At 36.3% G+C, this 20,088-nt stretch overlaps 2 protein-coding genes across 2 annotated transcripts in view; one reads left to right on the forward strand and one right to left on the reverse strand.

Moving 5' to 3' along the window:
* BOC (BOC cell adhesion associated, oncogene regulated) overlaps window positions 1-13,274 on the forward strand; it is a 31,849-nt gene extending 18,575 nt beyond the window's left edge. The window contains exons 8-18 of the mRNA XM_015821321.1: window positions 1,431-1,590; window positions 2,199-2,309; window positions 3,679-3,885; window positions 5,190-5,371; window positions 6,078-6,183; window positions 6,744-6,866; window positions 8,522-8,743; window positions 10,023-10,225; window positions 10,701-10,771; window positions 11,755-11,957; window positions 12,636-13,274. Of these exons, the coding sequence (XP_015676807.1) occupies window positions 1,431-1,590; window positions 2,199-2,309; window positions 3,679-3,885; window positions 5,190-5,371; window positions 6,078-6,183; window positions 6,744-6,866; window positions 8,522-8,743; window positions 10,023-10,225; window positions 10,701-10,771; window positions 11,755-11,957; window positions 12,636-12,817 (1,770 nt within the window). The 3' untranslated portion in view covers window positions 12,818-13,274. The remainder of the gene's footprint in view (window positions 1-1,430; window positions 1,591-2,198; window positions 2,310-3,678; window positions 3,886-5,189; window positions 5,372-6,077; window positions 6,184-6,743; window positions 6,867-8,521; window positions 8,744-10,022; window positions 10,226-10,700; window positions 10,772-11,754; window positions 11,958-12,635) is intronic.
* Window positions 13,275-16,033: 2,759 nt separating this feature from the next.
* LOC107292243 (cilia- and flagella-associated protein 44) overlaps window positions 16,034-20,088 on the reverse strand; it is a gene marked incomplete at its 5' end in the record, with an annotated part of 28,961 nt that continues 24,906 nt past the window's right edge. The window contains 2 exons of the mRNA XM_015821320.1: window positions 16,034-16,461; window positions 19,258-19,392. Coding sequence (XP_015676806.1) covers window positions 16,276-16,461; window positions 19,258-19,392 — 321 coding nt within the window. The remainder of the gene's footprint in view (window positions 16,462-19,257; window positions 19,393-20,088) is intronic.

A 20,088-nucleotide genomic window follows, 5' to 3' on the forward strand; every position in this document is an offset into this window, starting at 1 on the left:
AGCATCCATGACCTGGATGAATGAGAATCTCCATAAACATCTGAAAGTATAAACTATCCGCCTCCCCCTTTTAACTATTAGACCAATTAGGACAGTTGCCAAGTTTCTTTCTTAGACATTAAACAATTGTGGGTTCCTGCCTCTCTTGTCTGATGGTTTCCTAGGAAGTATCTCCTCTCTTCTTTCCTCAAGATTATCCATGATTTCCATTACAAATACGCCCCAAACAGCCAGGTGAATCCAAACAACAGATAAGGTTTCCGGAGCTCAATTCATGAGGACACTGGTTAAAAGAGCAAACCTTACAGCCCTTTTCCCCACTCCCCTGCCCTTTGGAAATGCGCATCATCCCAGTGTTAGGATAATTAGCAAGAATGGAATTAATGTTTGTATTAGGGAGGAAGGGGTTACAAGACCGTCAGCAGGCACACAATGGGAAATACACATAGAAAGGAATGTGTTAGTGCTGGCTGTTTGCCTAGTGCACTCCTGCTTAGGAAGCAAAAAAAGCCTCCAGTGTGAAATTGATTAGGATCTTGTCATTGTTAGGCAACAGCTGCAAGTCAACTGGCAGATTCTAATCAACTAATTACGGTCCCAGAGCTGAGCTTGTTAACTTGTGCGCTTTTTAGGGATGTGCTATGCGGAGAAGAAAAATACCTCAGGAATAGATGACTTATTTAGGCAATCTCTGCACTGTGAGGAGAAAAAAAAATGGGTCAGGATAATAAGTGCTAACTAACTGTAATGGCAAATGTGACTGAGAGAGAGACATTGTAAAGATTATAAATAGAGATATTAGTCACAAAGTTACTTTTTTGTCACTGTTATAACTGTGAATTGTCACTGTCCAAGGCAGTCCTAAATAAAGACCATCTGTACTAAAATGTATATAAAAATTCAGTTTTTTAAACATGCCCTTACACCTTGAACACAGTATAATATTGACTACCAACATTACTATTAACAACATTAATGTACGGTACATTATATATTGTGATAACATTTTAATATTATTGCTAATATTAACTACAATTAGTTTCTGCTTCTCCTGATCTATTTCTCTACTGATATTTTATTTTTTATGAACATGGACTTGCAAATATTGAGATTTGTCTGCATTAAGTTAAGCTTCTTCAACTTTTCAGATATCAATTTAAACTTTGTTAATATTAGTTTGGTGTTCCCCAACTTGGTGCCTTCCAGATATGTAAAGCCCATAATTGCTAGATAGTCAAATATTGAAAAAGTTGCTATATATTCTGTTGTGCACCCTCTGAGTTACTTGTTCATAAGATATGTGGCTATGCAATTTTATTTAATAAATAAATATATACATCCATCTTCAGGCACAATCTTTTTATAGCCTTTATCTGCCATGAAACCTGTCATATTTTCTGATAATTGTGATCTTTTTTAAAAAAAAACAGGTAATGAATTTTTCAGATAACTGGATAATCCGAGATGTCCCTGCCAACCAGTATCATTTGAGTCTAACAAAATTGGATCCAGGAAGTTTATATGAAGTGGAGATGGCTGCTTATAATTGTGCTGGAGAGGGCCAGACAGCTATGGTGACCTTCAGAACTGGTAAAGAATAACTGTCTTTTAGAATGGAGTTGTTATAAAGTAATTGATTTCTCCTGATATTAAGGGGATCTTTTCCAGGTTGGTGTTCCCTTCATGTGATGGACTTCAATTCCTCAGCAATCATGTTGATTGGGACTCCATATTGGAAAAAGCTATGTTAAATTACTTTTAGCATTTAGTTACCTATGCTTTCTTTCCATAAATACTTGCTTTTCTAGCAATCAGTAATGTGACTTTTGATAGGTATTTAATGATATGTTTTAGAGTATACATATTATGACACCAAATTCTGGGTGGCTAGAATCCCTAATATGGTCTTACTTTTCTAATGTCGTGTCCATCTCATATGCAAAGTCTCTGTCTACAAAAAAAAATCATCCACACAGTCATATTTTTAAGAAAATTTAAAATCGAAAAGTTAACTAAAACTTTTAACTTCTTACAGTGAAAACATTTTCTCACAAAGAAAGCATGCAGCTTGCTATATTCATGTTAACTAAAGCAATGTAATTCCTTGGAATGCAAATTCCCACAGAGTGATGAAGTTTATGTAGCATCGGTAACCACTTAATAAATTTTGCTTGGTTAATTATTTTTGTCTTGCTTAGGACGACGACCAAAACCAGATATTGTTGCCAGTAAAGAACAACAGTTCCCGAAGGATGATCCGGGCATTGGCGCTCGAAGTAGCAACCAATCAGATAATAATCGCCTGTCCCGTGAGTCATCTCAGAATTGTAGTAACAATGTTTTTGGGATCTAGAAGCCAGTTTATTTGAAGAAAAGAATTGAAAAAGTCCAGACAGCAATATTGAAGAAAAGTCAGAAACAAGACTATATAAATAACAAAAGAGAGACTATTTATTCTCTCACTTGTCTCCAGTCCTTATTAGGTCACATCTCTCTCCAAAGACAGTATTGTTTTTTTGGCATTAAGTATCTCACATATTATTAGGGAACAACAGTTTAATATTTTTTTTAAAAAATGTTTTTAACTAAAAGGATATTGCAAAACAAAATAAACATTTGAGATTTCTAGCTGTTCTGTGACATACCAGATCTGTTTACACGGGCTAGATGAGCATTTGATGAATCTAGGGCAGATATTGGCTATAAGTGGAAACTTTAAAAACAATTCTTATTCATACCTTACACATTCATGACCCTAACCATCTCTTGTTACTAATATGCTATATTTCTTTCAAAGGAAGAGAACTCTACATTTAAGATGAAATTGCCCAAAAATGATAAACAGAAAAAATATATAAATAAGGGTAGAAATCATATGCGATGTCCAGTTTCCCCTCTTGTCAATCAAAGTTTATAAATTCCAGCTAAAACCAAACCTGATGATTCTCTAACTGTTCCCCAAATAAAGATCTGTATGTGTGTAAGAAGGCATATTTGATTATCTAAATCAGAAGTCACCAACCTTTTCATGCTAGCTGCCTGGAGGGAAAGAGAGCAGCTGGGAAATTGTGCACAAATCTAGTCTGGACATGACTAGATCCTTCTGTCAGGCCAGGAAAGATTCCAGATCACTGCTCTTCTCTGCTTAGGATTTAGGACTTAATTTTGTTTAAACAACTAGTTTTCATGAAGTTTACCAAACTAATAATGGAGCATATTTGCAGCTCAGGATTGAAATAAGGAGTCCCTCTGAGTTTGTTTTTTTTCTTTCAGATATTTCATTACCCAAAGTAGGTAACATCATAGGGGCACTGATGATTTGGGTAATGAAATGTCTGCAAGAAAACAACCAAGCTCAGAGAGCATCAAGGCCCCTCACTTTACCAAACTGACTAAATTCCTTCCTTCACTGACTTATTAGAGGACAACCCTCTTCTCTTTAAGGATGGTGATCGAAAGAAACAATGATATTTTTTTTAAGTAAAATAAAATAATCACTTGGTGAAACAGTTATAGGATTTTCTGATTTTTATGAGGTAATAATCGATTTTCCATTCACAAATGCTGAATTTGACATTTTAAACATTAAAAGCAAAGCATAATGGATTTAGCTTTACTCTTCCAATCTAAACCTGAGATTCATTTCATACTGTTATATAACCTTCTTAATCTTTACAGCTCCTGAAGCTCCAGATCGTCCCACTATCTCAGTAGCATCTGAGACATCTGCCTATGTGACTTGGATACCACGTGGGAATGGTGGGTTTCCCATTCAGGCATTCAGAGTGGAGTATAAGAAACTGAAGAAACTTGGTGACTGGATGTTAGCCAGGAGTGACATCCCCCCTTCTCGTCTCTCTGTGGAAATTAAAGACTTAGAAAAAGGTAGATTTACCCTTCCCAGCATGCATACTTTTCTGCACTTTCTATAATATGCTTTTAACTGAACATTTTATTATTCATGCCAAAGAGAAAGAAAATACAGGTAGTCCTCGACTCACAACCACAACTGAGTCCAAATGTTCTGTTGCTAAGCAAGAAAGTTGTGAGTTCTGCCCCTTTTTATGACCTTTCTTGCCACATTTGTTATGTGAGTCACTGCAGTTGTTAAGTTAGTAACATGGTTGTTAAATGAATCTGGCTTTCCCATTGACTTTGCTTGTCAGAAAGTTGCAAAAGGTGATCGCATGACCCCAGGACACTGCAACAATCATCAATACATGCCAGTTGCCAAGCATCCAAATTTGGATCTCGTGACCATAACCCAAGATGAGTTATTTCTCTTTATGGAAGGATGCATATCCCAATTTGGCACAATCAGCATTTTGTTTCTTCTCCTAAAAGCAAACACAGTTCCCATATGTGTTTTTTTCTCCCTACTTCTAAATATTTATTTTCTTATTTATTTATCATCTCCATCTGCCATCTCCCTCACACAGGGGCTCTGGGTAGTGTACAATAACATATTAAAAGAATAAAAACCACTACATAATGTTTTTAAAAGGCCAGAAATGTTAAAATTAATTAAAAGGCGAGGGAGGGCTTCAGGCAGCAAACCAGCCCCAGGGCTGCAGGCTCCTCTGTGCGCCCCAAGCAAGGCTGCAGAGCCAAGTTTTTTACTTCCTTCCTGAAGGCCAAGAAATATCTATTCTTCAATATGCTTTTGGGATATAAAAAAAATAAAATAGTCACTAAGTACCTTTGACACTTCACTGCCATGTAAGATATGGTCTTTTTCATTTCAATTCATTTTTCATTTGGTCTTTTCGTTCAATAGAAGATATGAACTGCGATTATCTGAGTATTGGGACAGACTTCATTGCTTGAAGGAAAAAAAATGAAAATAGTTTTTTTGCTATGTTGTTTAGGTCAGTGGACTAAGGAAATGCCAATAGAATATAATGCCCAGTTTTCAAGAAGAAATTATAATGGTCAGATGTTATTCCTCTAGCTCAGGGGTTCCCAACCAGGGGCGCTCGCACCCCCTGGAGATGCTAGACGATATTCCAGGGGGTGCGAATATACACACATTATAGTGTGTATGCATAATTCGTTGCCATTATTTCAAACTTTTGTAAGGGGTGTGAGAATATATCAGAAGCATTCTAGGGGTACGGGATATAGAAGAGGTTGGGAGCCACTGCTCTAGCTAACCATTTTTCTCAATTGCTTTTCATCCAATCCTTTAGGCACATCTTACAAATTCCGGGTGCGAGCATTGAACATACTGGGGGAAAGTGAACCTAGTGCTGCGTCTAAACCATATGTAGTATCAGGTTACAGCAATCGTGCATATGAGCGTCCTGTTGCAGGTCCATATATCACTTTCACTGATGCCATTAATGAGACAACCATCATGCTAAAATGGATGGTAAGGATGTGATAGAAAACTTACAATTGGCGTGCAAAGATGGGACTATTTTTAAACTGCAGTAAACTTTTATCTAATTAAAATTGTACAATATTTCTCAGAAGATAGTTCCTATGATCTTATTTTTTATTGCTAATGCAAATTATGATTATTAGCAACACCATAGATTTCTCTACTGCTGTAGATCTTTTTCTAAAATATAACATGGCAATGTTCAGTGCTTCTAGGTCTGTGGGAGCATGATTAGCTTTCATCCTAATTGGTATAAAAATATAAGTTTAAGTAAAATGAACACAAAAATAAGTCAGATCTGAATATATAAAGAAAAGTAATTTTCTATGCTAATAACGAACCTTCAGCCTTTCACACCTATTAATTGATTGCCTTTTATCAGAACTTTGTGCAGGTTAGCTGGTAAGTCAATTAATAGGTGTGAAATTTGCTCCTGCATATGGAGGTAGTCTTACCCCAGGATTTGGCTTATGGATGCCAATTAGATCCATGATAAAACCTCCACTTTCTTTCTAATTCAATCATGACAGCTATTCTGCATCGACCATTTAATCAGCAAGTGCTAGAAAAGCAAGAAAATATTTCCTCTTCCTTCCCCTGAATCAACAGTTTTCTTACAGTTATTCTGTTACAAGAGTGGTTTTGTTTTTGTTTATTTTATTTTTCATTTTGCTGGATATATTTTTTTTTGCAGTATATCCCAGCCAGCAATAACAATACACCAATTCATGGATTTTACATATATTATCGACCAACTGATAGCGATAATGATAGTGATTATAAAAAAGATGTAGTGGAAGGTAAGAAACAATTAGATTTCATTGATTACTTTCTACAAGATGTCTTTATTTACTTATTTGCTAAGGAGCAGACCTGTTTATGCAATAAAATACAAAGTAGTATAAAATCAGTCAGCTGATATTAAAAAACAGTTTTCATATCAGTGTTAAAGACAACATGCAACAATTTGTAGATATGAAAAAATGTGTAGATCTGGTGGAAGCGAGGATATTTACGGGGAAAGAAAGCTATGCAGAAATGTAGTGAATATCTTTGATGTAAACTACTGTTATTTAGTTTCTTTTCTTATCTCGAGCTTTATTTCTTTGTCTTAAATTTAGAAATAAATTATTACTCCTTTCTTGCAATCTGATAAAATTGCTTAGCCTGAAAGGGAAGAGTGTGCTGGATATGTATTTTCAAACAAGTGAGAAGAAAAGTTCCATTGTTTTCACTGATTACCATAGAATACAATGTTCATATTAGCCTTGATATTATAAATATCCATTTACTGTATAGTCTTAGGATAGAGTGATGAGGTGACAAGAAAGTAACCCTTGTGTGTATTGCTTTTGTTCAGGTGATCGATACTGGCATTCTATCAGCCACCTACAGCCAGAGACTTCATATGACATTAAAATGCAGTGTTTCAATGAAGGTGGAGAAAGTGAATTTAGTAATGTGATGATGTGTGAAACTAAAGGTAATTAGTGCTAAAGAATCTTCAGAGAATCTGTAATCACTGATTAATCTGCTATAATTTCTGAATAGAAGTCTCAAAATACACTGTGTTGCTGAGCAAACAGTATAAAACCAACAAAGCCAAAAGTTCAATTACAAATGCATTATGTACACAATTTGAGGATGAAGAATACGTCCCTGCTGGTATTAGATGACAGAAAAATTTACAAGCAAGACAGGAAATATTTAGACCTTTCAGTCTAGTTGGTGGAAAAAATGTCAGTATAAAACCCCAAAATGACATTTTTAAATGTTTATATATTAAAGATCAAAAAGATGGGTTAACAGAATAGATCACATTTCAGTAACTTGAAACACATAACATAAATATGATTTTCCCCTGGTGGCCTCACAGAGGCTCCATTGAATAAATATGGTTTGTAAGATGTGTGGCCTTCCTGATCTGTCTGAAGCTAGTTATCAGCAGCCAAAGCATTAGCCATGCTGGCTAGAGCTTTTGGGTATGGATTTCACCAATCTGTGGCAGGATACAGATTCCCACTTCTTCAGTAAACAGACTTACAGCTTAATATCATTGAAGTAGAAGATAACTGCTAAGTGATCAGCACTAAATATTAGCAGATTGGCCTAAAGAATGGAAAAAATGGATCTGTGATGCAGATGTAAACTCTTAGACAGTAATTTATTAAATCTGAGATACGATTTCTTGTTGTTGATCCTAGTAATGAATAGCAGAAATGGTTACCGACCTCTTTGTGCATTGTGGTCTGAATACTCAAAACAGAAATTATTTATGATCTGGGCATACAAAGAAAGGGATCATCAAGAAGGATGCAGACTTGACTAGAAATTTGGTGTCAGAGTGACAAAAGGGGACAGGAATTTCTGGACATACACATGCAATTCTTCTTGAATTTTAATATATACAGTGGCTTTAGTTTAGCAAACTATACATATATACTTTTATAAAATTTCAAATGGAATCCTAGACAATTTCTTATCTGTTTCTCTCCCTCCCTTCCTCCTTTCCTCATGCAGTTTCTTTCTGTGCTATCACTGAAAGATTTGCTTCTGTTTTAGGGAGGAAAGGGGGGGGGGGACCTGTTTTCTGGGCTTCTGAGATTCCAGTAGTTTTTCAAGCTATCTTTCATGACCTTTGGTCTTTCCTTCAAAACTTGCAGTCCCTTTCACCAGCCAGTTCTCTCAAGACAATACTAGAAATACCCAACAACCTCCCATCCCATTATTTAAGACTTTGTTCTTTTGTATGCTTAAGATAGATGTTTTGATTAGGTACAAAGCTTCCTGGTGTTTGCATATCACTGAATCTGATTTTGGTCCACGGGGAAAAAAATATTTAACTTTGAGACCATGGCATCATCCAGAACCTATCAGGGCAACTCATCCTTTCTTACTTGGAAAGAATTACACATGATAATAATATAGCATTATGGGAAGGACTATATCTCCCATCATTCCAATCATCAGTATTTGTGCTAGGAGGAAATGGATATTTTGTCATTGAAATATAAAGCTATAAATTACATGAATAGAAACAAAAGGATGAGAAAATAGTTTGGGCAGAAAGAAATTGAAGAACGGAGAAGGTCTTATGTAACATGAGACTCTAATAGTGCTTTTTTTTCACCCCTGAAGCTCGAAAATCAGCAGGACTGCCTGGTCGTCTTCCACCATCTACAGTTTCTACCATACAGCACCAACCACTCAATAATGGCCATACTGTCTTAGGGGCAGGAGCTATGATGGCCCGATCCAGTGACCTGTCATATTTGATTGTAGGTGTGGTGTTGTGCTCCATTGTCCTCATTATTGTGGTTTTTATTCCATTTTGCCTTTGGAGAGCTTGGTCTAAGCAAAGTAAGTACCTCCAAGAGCCAAACTGTATCAATTTTTCCTGAGAGAGATTTTTTTTCTGCATGTACAGACTCCAACTGGAAAAGGGAGCTGGTTGAAATATTTAGAGCTATATACAACCCCCAAATTTGATTACCTGCTGCTTAAGTTAATAATAACCCAAAATATCCTGACATCAAGATTAATTTGCAAAAAGGGGATTTCAGATTATTTTTCACAGCTCCCAAGCAATTAATTGATTAGTAGTTAGACTACAGTATTGCAGGCTAATTCTGCTAACTGCCAACTGCCAGCAGTTCGACAATTCGAGTCTCACTGGCTCAAGGTTGACTCAACTTCCATCCTTCTGAGGTTGGTAAAATGAGGACTCAGATTGTTGGGGGCAATATGCTGTCTCTGTAAACTTAGAGAGAGCTGTAAAGCACTGTGAAGCGGTATATAAGTCTAAGTGCTATTGCTAATGCTATTGCTATCTGCATAATTGCATACCGGTAGATGATAGGTAGGTAGGTAGGTAGGTAGGTAGGTAGGTAGGTAGGTAGGTAGATAGATAGATAGATAGATAGATAGATAGATAGATAGATAGATAGATAGATAGATAGATAGATAGATAGATAGATAGATAGATAGATAGATAGATAGATAGATAGATGATATAAATAATCAAAGTCTAACACAGAGTTCTTATATGGCAATATAGGTACTCTTCACTTAACAACTACAATTGGGACTGGGAACATCATCCCTAAATAACACAGTTGTTAAGTGAAGCATCACATAGCATGACTTGCAATTTTACTGCTGGCTTCTCCATTGACTCTGCTTGTCGGAAACCAGCTATGCACAAATGGTGTAAACAGCCACCAGTTGCAATGCATCCAAATCTTGATTACGTAGTGACAGGGACATTACAACAATTATAAGTGCAAGGACCCCTCATAAAGTTTCAGCACCTTCCTAGTTTTGAAGATCAATAAACAGATAGAGCAATTAAGCAAAGACTATCTATAAAATTGTTTGAAGATATAATCCAATGAATGGGGTAAAATGGGGTATGAGCAAGAAGGTAGGATTTAGCTGTTGGAAATTTTTTGTATTCTCTGCAACATAGTCCCAGAACTCTCAATTGCATACTATAAGAGCTAGAGAGCATGCTGTCTAGGGGAGGGGAATCTAATTGTGGGTACAAAGACAAAAATCTAGGTCCAGTCCAAATCTTTTGTTAACAGTTGTACTAGCTGATCTATATTCCCAGTCTAATCTGTAAATTTCTTTCTTTCAGAACAGGCTATAGATTTGGGCTTTCCAGGAGCAGGACTGCTAGTACCATCTTGCCAGTATACCATGGTGCCTTTGCGAGGTGTTTCTACTCCTCAAGTTAATGGGCTACATTATGCAAATGGTGGAAATGATTATTTTCCTTCTGCTACAGTTGGATATTCCTATGCAAAGTCATATGATTGCAACTCAGATGAAGCTCAACAGGTAAATCTTTGGAAACTGTTAGGTAACCTACTTCTCGTGTCTCTCATAAAATTTTGGCTAATATTCAGTGTTGGATATTTCTACAACTGCTTTATCTTACAAGATAGAAGTCAAAGGAAAATTTGCCAGAAATATCAATTTCCTACTTAAACTAAAGGAGGATTCAATGGTAATAAGGAAATAACTTTTGTACTTAAAAATTCTGAATAGTTGATTAAAGTAGAATCTTTGAGTTTATAGCTGGAGAAGCAAGCCCCCATATTCACTCTGTATATAAATAACAGAAGATCTGTTTGCATGCTAAAATACTCCAATGTAAAGTTTCAGTGGGTATTGAGCTTAATTTTTGTAAAGCTAAATTCTTAAAATTGAGTGCCTGCTGCATCACCTCTTGACTTGGCTGACTTAAACTAATTTGACATCTAATCCTTAAACTTTCTCTGATGTTTTTTTTTAATGTGCTTATTTTTCTCAGCAAAATGAAACCAATGCTTTTCTGCAAGGGAGGGCACTACAAAATGGAAACAATCTACCTGAATCCCAAAGGTATGGTTTATTTCTGTGGGATATTTTCTTCTTTGGCTTGATGAAGAATGGGATGCTATTCTATATTTTATTGGGCAATCTTTTTCACTAAAGTCTTTTTTAAACTGTAGATAGAAAAATTAAATATATTGAAGCTGTCATTTGATTCTTCTTACTCAGGTATGACCAATGTACAATCATATTTTTTGGTTATCTAAAAGATTTTTTTCATAACACATCAAACTAAAAAAGTAGCTTCTTGATATAATTAGAACATGTAATATGATTATAGGAATCAATTTTTTATGAATTGTTGGAAACTACAGGTTTCTCTCCAGGATGATCCAGTTTAATTCTTCAGCTATTCCAATGGTACACCTATTTCTGCCTTAATTAATTCCATCTACCTTATTGCTGGTCATCCAGTTCTCTTTCCTTCCATCTTCCCCAGAATTATAGCCTTCTCTAGAGAGCTACACCTTCACATAATATGTTCAAAGTATGATAATTTGAATCTGGTCATTTGTGCCTTAAGTGAGAAATATAGGTTGAACTTTGCTTTCTTGGCTAATCATATTTTCAGGGGTCTTCTTAAAACACTAACATTCAAAAATATCAATACTGTTTCTATCCAGTTTCTTCAACTTTTGCTTTCATGGAGTATCTGCATGATTCTGATATTAGTATATATAGACACATCCTGGTATTTGAATATTTAGAGTATATTTACTTTAGTTATCTGTAGAACATTCACTTATCTATTCAAACCCTGTGTTTTACAATGGATAAAAATTTGGTCGTCCTAAGAAATAATTAGCATTTTAACACTTAATGAATATCTCTACTTTATATTAATTTGTAAGAGTGCTTTTCATTTGGAATCTCAAATATGGAAGAAAATTAAGAACTTTTCAATTTCTGTCTTATTTTTACAATCTTTGTACATAAGAAATCCAGTAATTGGATCATTGATGTCCTCACATGCTTCTGTCTCTTATATTTAGGCTTACTAGTCCTGGACCAGAACACAGTTCTTTTCTCTGTGGTCTGCCAGATGACTCCATAAATAAACTGTTACAGCAACATGACAACTGCCAACACCAACACCACCATCATGAACAACTCCTTAGCCTGTGTCACTCAACACCGCAAAGAAAGATAGGAAATTCCACTATGGAAGATATGAGGAATCCTGTCTTCCATACAGGTCAGTGCCAGACATACCTCAGGTATTTTTTAAAACCAGGAGAAAAAGTGTTGGTTTGAAGAAGAATGAAGAGCAGAATAAGGGAAGATCAATAGGCACAATATATTTCTATTCACACAGAATTCTTTGTTATATATTTGTTAAAAATTAAGCATTTGCAAGAGATAATCTATTAATAATTGGGCTTGCTCATTAGGTATGGCACATTTATGTTTTATTTCTATTGCTAGCTAAAATCGGTATACTTTGCCAGTAACTCAAAATGTCAAACAAAGGACTTTCCTCTTAAGTTGTATCAAGAAAATGTTAAAAGTTTCAATTCTTACACCATCCGTAAATGGATTGGTATGGCTCTGAAATAACTGGAATGTCAACAGTGATTGCCAGGAAGCGTTTACTAATATGCATCTTAGTAAGCTATAGAAATGTAGATTAGATTTCTTTATTAATCAAATACCAGTAAAAATTACTGAAATTTATCTTCTTTTACCAGTAATTCTTAACATTATTAGCTCATGTCTTCTCATGTATAAGTATCAGGATATATTCCTATCTTGTTTCCCCCAAAAAACTATGCAGGATCTCAGAGTTTGTTACAATTTGGTTTCCCTTCAAAATATTTTGAATAGAAGAGTCTTATAAAGAATACAATTTGATTCTTATTCTTTGTATTTTCAGATTCCACTTGCTGTCTCGGTGTAGTACCTGTTAAACACACAGGGGGAACAGATTTATGCCAAAAGAGAAGACATGTGTGGCCCACAAATCCAGAGGATGTTTCTTCAGGAGAAAGCTCAGAGAAATATTTGAATAGCCTGCCATTGCATAATTCCTCAGATACTTGTTCCAGCATCAGATAAGGAACAAGCTGCCTTACAAAGATTATTCTAAACAGAGAAAAGTTTATTTATTTTTATATTACATTTTTATTTATATATTTATGCACTTGTAAATAGATGTACATGTGCCTTCTATAATTACAGAGAGGAATTATACCATGTGAAAATTACAGCAGGGAATAAACCAAGACTAAGTCAACCATATATATTTTTGTTAGATCATGGACTTGAAAAGACAGATTTACTGCTTTATGTCTTAAAAAGGCATTAGAGCTACCTTCATTTTCCAATTGCTAGAGCTGTAGTCTAAGGATGAAACTATGGGAAAATCTTTTTCTATAATCGTGTTGGAAGATTTTCACTGCAGAATGCCAAATACAAAAGTTAACACACCGTTTACCTGCATTAAAAACAATATATATACTGTGTGTCAGTAATGAAAAAAACCCACCATGCTTCAGAAGTAAATAAAGCATTTCTCTTTTTTTATTGGACTTGTTTTTTTAAATATATGTTTGCTTTTTAAATCTTGACAACTGTAAAATGATCCCTACAGTTCTTTTAATTTAAAAAGTTCACTGAACTGTTTCAATTAGGAATCAACAAGAGATAGAGTCATTCAATAAAAGAAAGCCACATTTTATAAGTATACCTGCAGGGCAACGTACTGACTAGAATACATTCTTGCTGATTCCAGAGTTTTCTACTACTCAAAAAGCTTTCAACAAAAAGACAAGCAAATTTCTCCATATTATGTTTTAATAACTTCTTTTAAAATTACTATCCTACAGTGCTACCATCCAAAGCATCTTCCTTAGTATACCATGTTTTCCCGAAAGTAAGATCCGGTCTTATATTTTTTTGCCTCCAAAAGAGGCACCAGGTCTTATTTTCGGGGAATATCTTACCTTAGGACTACCACAGCCAGGCCTCCCAGCTGTTGCATTGCTGCTTGATTTCTTCTGTGGCCGCTTCCTGCCATTTGCCGCCAGATGCCATGTAGCACATTGCACTGTTGCTGCGGTTCGCGGCAGGACACAGCATGGTGCTTCGGGCTGCTTCTGCTCCTCGCACACTTTGGGCTGCTTCTGCTTGCTTGCGCAGTGCTTTGGGCCACTTCTTGCTCGCACAGCACTTCGGGCCATTCCACTCCTTGCACACTTCAGGCCGCTTCTGCTTGCTCGCGAAGTGCTTTGGGCTGCTTCTGCTGCTCCCGCAGCACTTCATCCACATCTGCTGCTCGCGGCAGGAGGACACATGGAGCTTCATCCCAAAGCGCTGCGCGAGCAAGCAGAAATGGCCCAAAGCATGCGAGGCAGCGGCAATGGTGCAATGCGCTACATGGCGTCTGGCGGCAATTGGTAGCAAGCGGCTGCAGAAGAAATCAAGCATCAGTGCAACAGGTGTCGGGGTGTGGGAGGCCTGGCTGTGATGGTCCTACCGGTAAGGTAAGCGGGTACAGGGTGCATGGGGCAGCTTCACCCCCCTAGCCCCACCCTAGCTTGATTTTTGGGGTGCGCCTCACCCCAAAACTAGGGCTTAGTTTTGGAGTAGGGCTTATATTAGACCCACCCCCAAAAATCAAGCTAGGGCTTACTATCAGGCTGGGTCTTACTTTTGGGGAAACACGGTATTTCCGCAAAGCATGAATTCCTCTTCCTTTGAATTACTCTAAATGCATGTACCCAATCCAAACGATACATTCAGAAGCCTCTTCTGCAATCATATAGAGTTCTGTGAAGGCCAGGTGGCAACTGCTGTTACAATGCATAGCCCAGACATGGGGAAAGGAAGAACCAATCTCTACGCTCGTTACTGGGTGTTTTTTCTCTCTCCTCCTCTGCTTCTCCTCCAGAACTCCTGTCCAGCTCTTTGGCAACTGTTACAATCTAAGAGCAATTATTTCCAAGCAAAATTTTCATTCTTTAGCAAGATATATAGAGATGCAGTTACATGAATTCGACAACTAAGCTATTTAGAACCAATTTATTTCTAAAACATCCAGGTGGACACTTCTTCATTTTTTAAGACTAAGGAAGTATTTTACTGATAATAGAAGAACACAGCTAGTTTTGTCTCCTGAATTTTTATCAATCTAGGAACCAATCATTATAGAGACTCTTATAGAGCTCATATTTGCCATTGTACCAGTAGTGGGAAACAAATGGTCATTCTACCCGCCCTGAAAAGCTACAATTGGGGAGGGGGGAAGGGGTTGGCACCCAAGGCTCTCTCACTTAGGAAATCTCTCACTTCGGGTTAGCTAGTGTCTCTGATTTCCCACCATGCTAATGTTGCTCCCTCTCTGCCCCCTGCCTCCCAATACTTGCTTGGCTTGCTAGATCTATACTATCTCTAGCTCTCTGTGCCATTTGGGTTCTCTAAGTTATCTGCTTTTCTTTCCAAGTGTCCCCAACATGAGCTCCTCTCCCCTCTCCTTCTGTTCCCTTCCTTTCAAGATACTTGAAGAAAAAGAGCTGTGGCTTCCACCACTCCTCTTTTTCTGAAAAATATTCTAGACCAACATGGAACCAGACATGCTCAGAAAGGAAAAGGAGAATAAATGCAACAAGTATCTACTGCAGTTTACCCAGTTTTTTAATTTAAAAAAAAAAGGGACTAAAAAGTGAGACTGCTTAAAAGCCAGATTACTGTACTATAAAGAAGTAATATGGTGAAACTTGGGCTTAATAGTGCATTTAAAATTTAATTATTACCATATGCTTTACTACATAATGTGAAAGTTAAATTAGAATCTGAAAATATGTCCATATGTTAGCTATGAAAATTGTAAGCAGTTCACATAGCTGAGCAGCTAGCAAGTGATATTGCCAATTTCAAAGTCTGTAACAATTTAAGATACTGCAGAAGGAATATGATGACATGGGAACCCTCTACGGATGATTTTTTTTTCTCAGCCAACTGCATCTTGACAGAATGCCAAGGCTTGCCCCCATTTTTCAGGTTATTGGTGACTTACTTTGGATCTGGTTTAGTCCAAAGTTTCTCATGTGCAGCATCCCACTGGATAGTAATATATTATTGTTTCATACTGTGATAAAGATGTAGATGTATCAGCAAGCTGGGAGAACAAATTCCCATTTGCAGAATATCGCTTGTTTGACATGTACAAATATGTATGTTGGGTTAGGAAATAGAACAATTTGAAGATTTTTAAGTTGAGACCCTTCATATATCCACAGGGAACTCGACTGATTAGAAGAATGAGAGATACAATTTATTTTATCAAGAATGATTCTATATCTTTAATAACTGTAGGAAAGACAGTCATTCAAATGGTACAGGTTTTCTCAATCACTGCATCTCAGGAGAGGTTACAATGTTAAATTTCAACCTAAACAATAGTTCAAGGCAGAGCATTTCTTCCAGAAATAAAATAAGGGTAAACGCTCAAGAGCCACGTTCTATATACATGAAGTGAAACTGATTTTTACAAAAAGCCAAAACTAGGATATTGTTTAATCTATAATCTCATCTCGCTGGAAAAGACTTTGAGAGGCTGGGAAGATACGACCATCCTTTCGACTCAGGAGAGTTATTTCTTCTTTCAAGACTTCAGCTTCTTGGGCTTGCAGCTGAACAAGTGCAATTAATTTTTCCCTTTCCTCAATGTCTGCTCTGCGAGGTCCTTGGAATTCTGCCCCCTATAAAACAAAATTCAGAAACTTTTCTAAATCTCAATAATAATCATTCAGATTGGTTGTTGTCCAGGACAACATCTGGTAACAAGTGGGCTATAGGACACAGAATTTTTGGCTGAGCAGCAAGTGCCAGCATTTGCAGAACTATTGGGAGAAAGGTTGTTTAATGGTCATAAATATACAAAAAACAAAGAAATAATGATCTGCTAATACAAATCAAGTCCAATAAGAAGGGGATATCTGAAAAAAAGATGCATCAGTTCTAGAAAGAACAACATCCAGAATCCAAAACAACAGAATAAAAACTAGCCAATCAGTGCTATATTACTGTATATGAATGTTATAATATAAAATAAATATTCACAGAATAGAATTGGAAGAACGGCAAAGATCTACTCAGAGCAAAGACATCAAAGCTTTGCCAGAAGTAGCTCAAACAGTAGAAACAAAGCAGGGAGAGTAGATCTTAGAAAAAACCAGCATCACTATTGTTGTCATTCTGAAGCAAAGCACCCTCTCCTCTACCGTCTCCTCAGAAAGAACAAAATTGTCTAACTAAAAAGCAAAAGAATAGCTGAGCATCTGGAACAGCACAAAAACAACAGAATGTTGCTTGCATTGAAGCTTATTTTTTAAAAAATATCTAGCACAAGTATTAAAATATGCCAATACTGTAACATCAAAAATAAGCACTAGCTCACTGAATGAAATAAACCAATTGATGTACAGTAGTTACACCTGAAAATCTTGGATGCAAAATCAACAAGAAAAAAAAATCTAAGCAGCACATTGTGAAAACTGAAGATCTGGTTGTAAAATAAAATCAAACTAATAAAGGAAATTAGAACAGATGGAAGAAAAAAAGCTGAAAAACAAGAAGACCAAATAATACCTGATCAAGAAATATCACCTAAGGACAAAGAAGATCAATGAAGCACTAAAAATAATAAATCAGCAAATAACAGCCAGAGTCAAGAAAATCAGCCAATAGGAAGCTCTAATTGCACATCTACCAGAGAAATCTCCAATTTCAGGCAAATCAAAACCATTTCTACCAATTCATCAACAGAGAAACTGACACAGAAGAAACAGCGTAGTTCTGGGCACAGGTATGGGGCAACCTAAAGAAATACACCAAAAATGTAATTTGGATAAAGGAGGTAGAGAAGGGGGGGGGGGGAAGCTGAAATGAAAGAGCTTGTAATAACAGCAGAAATGATGAAGAAAACAGCAAGGAACTGGCCAACACCAGATGAAGATAAACTGCATAGTTTTTGGTTGAAAACTGCCTGGTCTATACCCAAACACTGCCAAGCAGTTTAACAACATACTGCTAGGACAGACATGTCAAACTCGCGACGTCACGTGATGTCGTGAGACGTATCGGGACTGTTTTGCCATTGCCGGCAATGGGGTGGGCATGGCTTCCGGATGATGCGTCTGGCCCACGGGCCGGCAGTTTGACACCCCTGTGCTAGGAGGTGAAATTTAAGAGTGGCTAACATCTGCTAACTACCTGATAATGAAAGATCCAACAAAAGGAGCCACATCAGGTAATTTCAGGCCAATTCCTGCTTACCTACAACTTTCAAATTGCTAACTGGTATAGTAGCTGATGCAGTTCAATCATATCTAGTTGAAAACAAAGCTCTTTTCATGTGAGCAGAAAAGAAATTGCTTAAACATCAGAGAGACAAAAGATCAGCTCCTAATTGAGAAGATGATTTTGAAAAACTGTAAGAGAAGGAAGACCAACTTGAATGTAGCTTGGATAGATTTACAAGAAGTCATTTGACTCCATACCATGTGACTGGGTAATCAAGTGCCTAGAAAGAACAGGAGTCAGATCAATGGTGCAATAAAAGACACAGTTGCTAGTCATTGATAACAGACAGAGAGGTTAACACCAAGAGAGGAATCTTTCAAGGTGTCTCACTATCAGAAGTATACAAGAAAAAGCATACCTGGAAAAGAGATATGTCAAGGCAAAGTATTTCATAGCTAGTGCACATCTCCCTATTGCAGGTCCTGAGAAATTACTTAATTAGATTAACAAAAATTTCAAATTCAGTGTAAACACCTGGTTGACTGTGTGAATAACTATAATAAATAATTGTAGATAATAATTAATATAATATAGATTAATAAAACAATTGTTTTAATTATATAATAACCATTTTAATTATATAATAACCATAATTATAACCATTATAATAATGGTTATAATTAACAATAATTAATACTAATTTATGCCATAAACTGGTTTTAGTGGTCCAAAGGGTTATTGGCATAATGGATGCCGTACCAAAACTCCTTGGATAGCACTTAGAAAATATTCACATTGAAAAAATTTCCATCTGTCAGTTACAAAAAGCTATATGGCTTGGATCCACACATATACTATGCCAATACAGTATAACATGATAGGTTCTTTGGAAGAACTGAGTGCAAATGAAGGCCAATACCAGCTAAAGAATGGCCAGCTATAATTTCACATTGTTAAATTCACACTCTTCATAACAAAACAATCCAAGTATACTATCCCCTTTTTGGCTTGATGAAAATTATGCTTTTGTCTGCTTGCAACCTAAATAAAAGGATTAAATATCTTAATTATGGTGGTAGAGCTGTGGTTTTATATACAATAAAGGTCATGGGTCAATTTGAGAAACTTGGATAGTAGCCACATATACAGAATATCAAATAATGGTCAACCTCTTCTTACAATCACCATAGAAACCTTAAAAGATAAAAGAAAATGCTCTTGTCTTATCAGTCTCTAAACAAAGTAACACATACCAAATTATTCTGCAGTGCATCCAATTTAGCTTCAAGTTTCATTTTTTCTATGCAAAATGCATTCATTTGCTTTAGTTTACCAGTATTTTCTTTTGTTACCATCATCTGCTGCTGACGCATCTCAAGGATTGTATCCTGGAAGAGAGCCAGGATATCAATGAATTTATTAATAATTGCATTCATATCTTGTATTTCCACTTGAGAGCTCAAGATTTATCGTAACTCACTTATCATAACAACTAATTTAGTACTAACTGAGAACTCAATCAGTATTGGTTAGGTAGTGATCTGAAAATGTACCACCTTCTCAAAAACTTGTAAATTACAATGAAGTCAACTTCTGAGTTAAGCAATCATGTGACTTTGGCAACAGGGCAAAGGTCAGAGCCTTTGACTTTCCTGACATTTTAAGGAATTTATCTTTTTAAATAAACTGTAATAAATTATTACAGATACATGGTCAAATAAATCAGGAGAAATATGGGAAGACTAAGTATTATATTGAGTGTTGTATGTATGACTAGGCAGAATTCATGCTACTGGTGCAGAGCTGGACCAGTCTCTGCTTCCTCTCCAGCCCTCTGCAGTACACTTGATTTCTAATTTCTGATCGACCTCACATGACCAGACAGGGACAGGCAAAGGGCCGGATGTGGCCCAGGGGCCATAAAATACCCAAGTCTGCCTTACTGAGTATACCAAACTGTTTCCTTTTCAGAAAACTAGAAATAAAAATGAAGCATAAGATCATTTAAGTTTCACTCCATTTTTTTCAAAAGGCAATGTCAACAAAAAATAAACATTTCTCAAAGTTTCTATTCATGAGGTATA

Source organism: Protobothrops mucrosquamatus, unplaced genomic scaffold, assembly GCF_001527695.2.
Source record: "Protobothrops mucrosquamatus isolate PMUCROS unplaced genomic scaffold, P.Mucros_1.0 scaffold1303, whole genome shotgun sequence".
NCBI lineage: Eukaryota > Metazoa > Chordata > Lepidosauria > Squamata > Viperidae > Protobothrops > Protobothrops mucrosquamatus.